This window comes from Herpailurus yagouaroundi, unplaced genomic scaffold (genome assembly GCF_014898765.1).
Source record: "Herpailurus yagouaroundi ecotype Mexico unplaced genomic scaffold, PumYag 77, whole genome shotgun sequence".
Lineage (NCBI taxonomy): Eukaryota > Metazoa > Chordata > Mammalia > Carnivora > Felidae > Herpailurus > Herpailurus yagouaroundi.
The window spans coordinates 81,512,802-81,519,673 of NW_024412388.1; the positions used below are offsets into that span (position 1 = coordinate 81,512,802).

The window sequence follows — 6,872 nt, forward strand, 5'->3', positions numbered from 1 at the left end:
TTGAAGACAAAGAAGTTGTCATAGATAAATCATCGAGAAATGCAGGACCTTGATAAAGAACTTTTAGTGAAGAGCCAATAAGCACATCAACTGGATGTCTTATGTAAGTTTAAATAAAACAATTTTCACAGTTGGACTTAACTGAAAAATATTTTCCTTCCTTTACAAGAATAAAAAAGAATATAACAAATTAAGCTACCACTTGAAGATACACTTTAAAGGAAGTCTTATCTTTTGGTAGTAGAGGAAATACATTTCATCAGCAATAAACATTTGACTGCCCTGTAAGGGCAGGGCACTGAGGTGCCACAAGATTGTTTCCAGAGATAATTAAATTCAATATATGACTTTTAACTTTCTTAGAAATAGAAATGATCACTTACCATGGTACTGGGGTCTCTATCAGCTCGATTTCGTTCAAAAGAATTTATTTTATGGGCACTCATTTCATCAGTATCAGCAATGATATAATGTCTGGGAGAGTAAGCATTGGACAGGTGCTCAAGCAGCCTCAGGATCTCAGTGGTGTGCCCACCTGGAAAAAATATTGAAAGGCCTAAGATTAAAAATCCCACAATGTGGGGGCACCTGGGTGGCTCAGTTAGTTTGGCTCAGGTCATGATCTCCCCGTTCATGGGTTCCAGCCCCGCATCGGGCTCTGTGTTGACAGCTCAGAGCCTGGAGCCTACTTCAGATTCTGTGTCTCGCCCTCTCTCTACCCCTCCCCTGCTTGCACTCTGTCTCTCTGTGTCTCTCTCTCTTTCAAAAATAAATTTAAAAAAATTTTTAAAGAATTAAAAATGCCACAATGTGGTTATTAGAGGGGAGGCAGGTGGGGGGATGAATTAAATAGGTGATGGGGATTAAGCAGTGTACTTGTTGTGATGAGCACTGGATGTGCACTGGAAGTGTTGAATGTACATTGTACTTTACACCTGAAACTGATATTACGCTGTGTTAACTAACTGGAATTGAAATAAACATTGAAAAGAAAAAAGAAATGCCCAACGGACATATCCATTTGGCTCTGCTATACTAATGTTATGTTTTATGTATTCCTCAAAAGACAAAAGCAACATCTGGAAATAATAATCAATGCCCTTGTATAAATACTACTTTTATATGGGGGAAGAGGATAATAAAAGTAAAACAATAAAACTGGCACTAGCAGTAGGTGCTAAGGAGGCACAAAGAAGTAGAAGACACAACTCCTGTTATCAAGAAGCCTGGTACAAGGGGAAAGAATGCACACAGACATGTAAAGAGTGATGCAAGACAGCATGAAAAATTTAAATGAGGGCAGAGGGGAGGCAAGCAAATGGTTATGATAACAACCTTGTAAGAGTAGGGGAGATCCCTGATAAAGCTGAAGCCGAAGCTAATGGACACAGAGCAGTAGGGAGGCCACTGGGTGGGATCATTAGGACATGAGATGGCAAAATCTGAGATGTGGGCTCAAGGAATGGGGGAAATACTGGGGAGAAGGACGAGAGTGAAAGAAGATCAGGAAAGTAGGTTGAAAAATGGAAAAACTGTCACTGAAGGTTTCTGGGCTGCGAAGTAATGTCAGGGGGGCATGAGCACTGACCCGCAGGGCTCGGGGATTCCTAAGGAAGACTTCTGTTCATCACTCTAACCCCAGCTCCTAAGAGAAGTCTCAGCACACTGCAGGCCATCAAATATTTACCAGTTTCACCAAACAATGGTTCAAAGTTTGAAACTGTACAATCTCCAACATTTTAATGCTTTAATTTCAAAACCATGAATTCAAAAATCGACTGTGTACATTGAGGTTTCCTTCATGAAAAAAAAAACAGAAAAGCACATCAATCTATCGCATTAACTATGCAGCATTTTTAAGCAAAGCAATCAAACTCCTTCTCAACGAGCCCTATCATACCCATTTAGTTTCATTTCACAATCTCTCAGCCTCAGCCAGGTTGATGTCCTTAACATTCTCTCTATTCATCTTGTTATCTCCTCCTTGTCTCTGGTCACACTGTTCCCCCCACCTACTAAACTCTCCTCCACTGCTACTGTTGCAAGAAAGTGCTTTTGATAGTGAAACAGTGAACATATAGAACAAATTAAGCATGTGGTTTCTCCCCATACACATATTTTATTATAGTAGAAAGGGAAGGATTACTCTCTACATTGCAGAAGGGACTAGATGTAGAAATAAAATTGGCATAGATTATGTGTGAGTTTCAGGAATTAGAATCATAATTTAGCTTTGTAACTTGTCACCCATCTTTGTGTCTGGGGCATGTAATTTACACATCTGATTTATGCTCATTTTTGTATTTTTGTTTTTAGCCTTGAGAAAGTGTGGTGGTTTGCAAAGTAGGTACTTGCTTTCACAGCTGGACCAATTAAGGATAAAAAGGATAATTTCCACATTTTCCACTGCAATTAAAACTTCATTATACCTGCTTTAACAGTCTTTTCTTTTCTTAAAAGGAAACACTTACTGAATACATTCTTTGAAGATTTAACCTTGCCACCAACTGAAGTCGTTACAATGATGGGCCTTGTCTTCCATTTTACTCTTTTATTAAGATATATTCTTTGGGAACAAAATCTTCTCAGTTCTACCTTACATAATGCTCAATGTCACTCATCATCAGGGAAATAAAAATCAAAGCCACACTGAGATACCGCCTCACACTGGTCAGAATGGCTAAAATGAACAAATCAGGAAACTACAGATGCTGGCAAGGATGTGGAGAAACGGGAACCCTCTTGCAGTGTTGGTGGGAATGCAAACTGGTGAAGCCACTCTGGAAAACAGTGTGGAGGTTCCTCAAAAAAATTAAAAATAGATCTACCCTGTGACCCAGCAATAGCACTACTAGGAATTTACCCAAAGGGTACAGGAGTGCTGATGCATAGGGGCACATGTACTCCAATGTTTATAGCAGCACTTTCAACAATAGCCAAATTATGGAAAGAGCCCAAATGTCCATCAATTGACGAATGCATAAAGAAGATGTGGTTTATGTATATAATGGAATACTACCTGGCAATGAGAAAGAATGAAATCTGGCCATTTGCAGCAATATGGATGACACTAGAAGGTATTATGCTGAGTGAAATAAGTCAGAGAAGGACAGGTATCATGTTTTCACTCATATGTGGATCTTAAGAAACTTAACAGAAGACCATGGGGGAAGGGAAGGGGAGAAAATAGTTACAGAGAGGGAGGGAGGCAAACCACAAGAGACTCTGAAATACAGAGAACAAACTGAGGGTGGACACGGGGGTGGGAGAGAGGGGAAAATGAGTGACGGGCATTGAGGAGGGCACTCGTTGGGATGAGCACTGGGTGTTGTATGTCAGCCAATTTGACAATAAATTGTATTTAAAAAAATACACCCAGAATCCAATCTCTTCTCTCCATCTCCTTTGCTCCTACCCAGCTCCAAGCCATATTACTCACATTGATTATGACCATAGCTTCCTGGTCTGCTCCCCCAGCTTCATTTGTCTATTCAAGTGTCTACGTCCATCTATTCTCAACACAGCATCCACTGTGACCCTATTAGAAAGAGTTGATCAAATGATTTACCTCTGCTCAAAACCCTCCTGTGGCTTCCCTTCTCACATGGAATAAAAGTCATCTTGTAATCTAACCCCTTAATTTGTTACCTTATGGGCCTCATCTGCTTCTACCCAGTTTTAAGTCTACTCCAGCCACTGTGGCCTCCCTGCTGTTGGACATCCTGTCATCCCCCCAAGAAGGCTTTCCCTTACAATTCTAAAATGCAATCCCCCTCCCTACCCTCTAGTATTTATCACCATATAATTTAATATGAAGTCTATTTATTTCTTTTGTTTTTGTCTCCCCCTACCCTTGCTCAACCATGACATGACGGCAGGGACTTCTGTTCATTTTATTACTACTGTATCTCCAGTGCTTAGAAAACAGGAGGCACTCCTATTATCGAATGAATGGGTAGATGAGCATTTGATATTAAATCTAAAATTTGGAGATCATATGTTGTTTCAAGTAAAAGTAGTAATTTCGATTGATGTTCTTTGAATGTAAGTGGTTGATTAATATCGTTTTATGGTATCTAAAGACTACTTTTTAGGTAGTCAAGGTACACACTGAAAATGCCTTCCCCCTCCTCCAACATTTTGGGCATGAAGTGTTAAACTGTTCATCTGAATATAAGTCTTTCTTTGACTTGGATGATTCTTTGAGGGCCTTGACCTCTCCCTACCTTGAATGGTTTGAATGACAAGGACCATTTGCCAGAGTAATTATCAGTCTTAATTTTGGTTCTCAGTCCACCAAATCTAATACTGTCAAATGAATGGCGGTAACATCCATTCATCCATTTATTCAAGACAGACACCTGGACATCATTCCTGTACCTTTCCTTTCCTTACTTCCTACTTTTAAACCACAAGATCTGTGATTTTTTTTATCTCCTAAATCTTATTTAAATGCATATACTTCTCTCCATCCCCAAACCCATCACCCTAGTTTGGCTGTCATCATTTGTCATCTGAATTATTCAAAATGTTCCTACTTGTCTCCCTACTTCAATCTTTGTCGAAACATTCCCTTGACAATGTAGGCTGAATGATCTATGTAAAAGCTTAGATTTAATTGGGTCACTCTCCACTCAAAAGTGTTTTAAAAGATCCTTTGCTACCAGGATTAACGACAGTCACCCTAAATGGGGTGCCTAGGTGGCTCAGTCGGTTAAGCATCTGACTCTTGATTTGGGCTCAGGTCATGATCTCACAGTCCTGAGATTGAGCTCTGACTTGGGCCCTGCGCTGAGCATGGAGGCTGCTTGAGATTCTCTTTCTCCCTCTGCCCTGCCCTGACATGCACGCTTGCTCTCTCTCTCTCTAAATTTTTTTTTAAATGCTTATTATATGCCAAGCACTTTGCTAAACCCTTTTAATACTTCCATACTTAATCTCTCTTCACCTCTTCTCATCCCATATTTTTTAAGGTGGAAACAGAAGGCTCAGTGAGGTTAAATAATTTGCCCAAGATCACCAAGTCAGTAAGTGGCAGAGATGTGACTCCACTCCAGGATTATGTCAATCTAGAACCTGTGTTCCTAACCCCTAAATGGAACGAAGCACTGGAGTAGTGCTAATAGCTTTATAGAGCATGGTTTACAATGCTCTTCAGGATCTGCGCCTCGTTTACCTCTCCACGTTGAACTCAAAGCAACAGTGCCCTCCCACCGCCAGCCCTTGCAAGTGCTATCAACTTCTTTTCACACCCTTCCAGTCCTCAAAGCCCCAGCTCCCCTTTCCTGGTCATCTCTCAAGTCTCAGTTTAGACAGCACTTCTTCCCAGAATTTTCCGGTCTCACATTCAGATAAAGCGGTGACCTTCCTGAAGACTTCCATAGCAGTCTGTACGTCCCAGATTACAGCAATTACCTATTTTGTTTTTTTGTTTTAGTTTTATCTAATCTCCATTCCCTTCACTGCCGTACCCTTGCACCTTTCACACTGCTTGGGACACAGTCACTACTCCACCGTAAGTAGTAGTATTAGTTCTGTTATTTCCAGAGTTTAGCATAATGCTTGGTCTCTCCTAAATCTCCACATGATTAAGCGAATAAAGTAATGAATTATACTTGAACATAGGTTTACAACATTTGCTCATACTAAAATTATTGTATCTGGATGCCATCTCCTAGCATTTCTAAATATACACAATATATGTGTCTCTGTCAGAACTAGACCATTTCAAATTGTAAGCGCCTACAGAGCTGGTAATCTCTGTTTTGACTGTATTACCCGATAGGACAGCTTGTTGTTCATACTGTGACACAATATTCTGAAACGTGTATTGTTCTATGGTCAGGAGATAGTTGTTTCTATCCTCATGGATTTTGTGTATTTATAAATGTGGCAATTCACTTTGCTTCATTCATCATGCAGTGTTCGTGATTTCGAAACGAAACACAACATGCCTAGATTAACAACGCAAAACAGCTTTTACTACTCAGGAGAATTGCAAGCTGGCATCATAAAGCTGCTGCGTCCCCTCCGTCCAATATACATAATATAGTAATGTAATAATTTGTTAGAAAAATATACGCTACAGGGAAGCTCAATTATAGACAAGCGTAAGTTACTCATTTGTCATTAAAAGATGCCTGGGCCGCGTCAGTAAGTCAGTATTTCGCCCTGGCTGGGCTGACCGGTTCCGGTAACGCAGGGAAACTACAAATTGCAGCATGCAATGCTCCAAAAGTGCTAAGGAGACCAGAGGAGAGCGTCGCGGTGCACTCTGGGGTTTGTAGTCACCGACCCACGCCCCACTACTTACCGGACCCAGCCACCACCAAGAGACTGAGAGACTGACGGGGCACAAGGACCCGAGAATGGAGCACAACCCACAGCCGCAGTGCCAGAAGAAGCACGGCCACCGCAGCTCCCGCCGCGGCTAGAATAAGGACGCTAACCATGCGTAGCTACGACACATACGTACAGCCCCCACCCGTGCGGCCTCTGAGACGAGGTCAAAGTTCAACAAGTACGGGCGCTGTGGAGACTCAACCGGGGCGTGGCGACCCCCTTGATGGGCGGGGCTTGCCTACGCTGGGAGGAGTTCGGGGCGAGACGCGGAAGCCCCAGCCCCGAGGACTTTGATGGCTTGCCTCCCGGATTCTGCGCTGCTGCCGTCCAAGCACAAAGTGAAATTCGGCAAGTAAAGCGCAAAAGTGTGATTTCCCCCCGTGACGAAGTCAGGCCGCCTGTGCGCCCTAAAGGCCCCAGAGCTCCCAAGTTAGGAGGTGTTCCAGCGCCACTAACTGTGAATTCCACCTGAGGCCAATAGCATATACAGCCTTTTTTCTTCTCTTTTCTCTCCTCTCCCCTTTCCTTCT

The 6,872-nt window shown here is 42.0% G+C and overlaps 1 protein-coding gene across 3 annotated transcripts in view; it reads right to left on the minus strand.

Annotated features, from left to right (window-relative positions):
- The window catches only part of ALG14 (ALG14 UDP-N-acetylglucosaminyltransferase subunit), a 102,781-nt gene extending 96,219 nt beyond the window's left edge, over positions 1-6,562 (minus strand). The window contains exons 1-2 of one of the 3 annotated variants that reach the window (XM_040471043.1): positions 6,314-6,545; positions 384-535 (exon numbers count right to left, since the gene is read on the minus strand). In XM_040471043.1, the coding sequence (XP_040326977.1) occupies positions 384-535; positions 6,314-6,452 (291 nt within the window). In that variant the 5' untranslated portion in view covers positions 6,453-6,545. Of the gene's footprint in view, positions 1-383; positions 536-6,313 lie in introns of all 3 variants that reach the window. The other 2 variants (XM_040471044.1, XM_040471041.1) reach the window with 2 other exon arrangements.
- Positions 6,563-6,872: the final 310 nt, after the last annotated feature.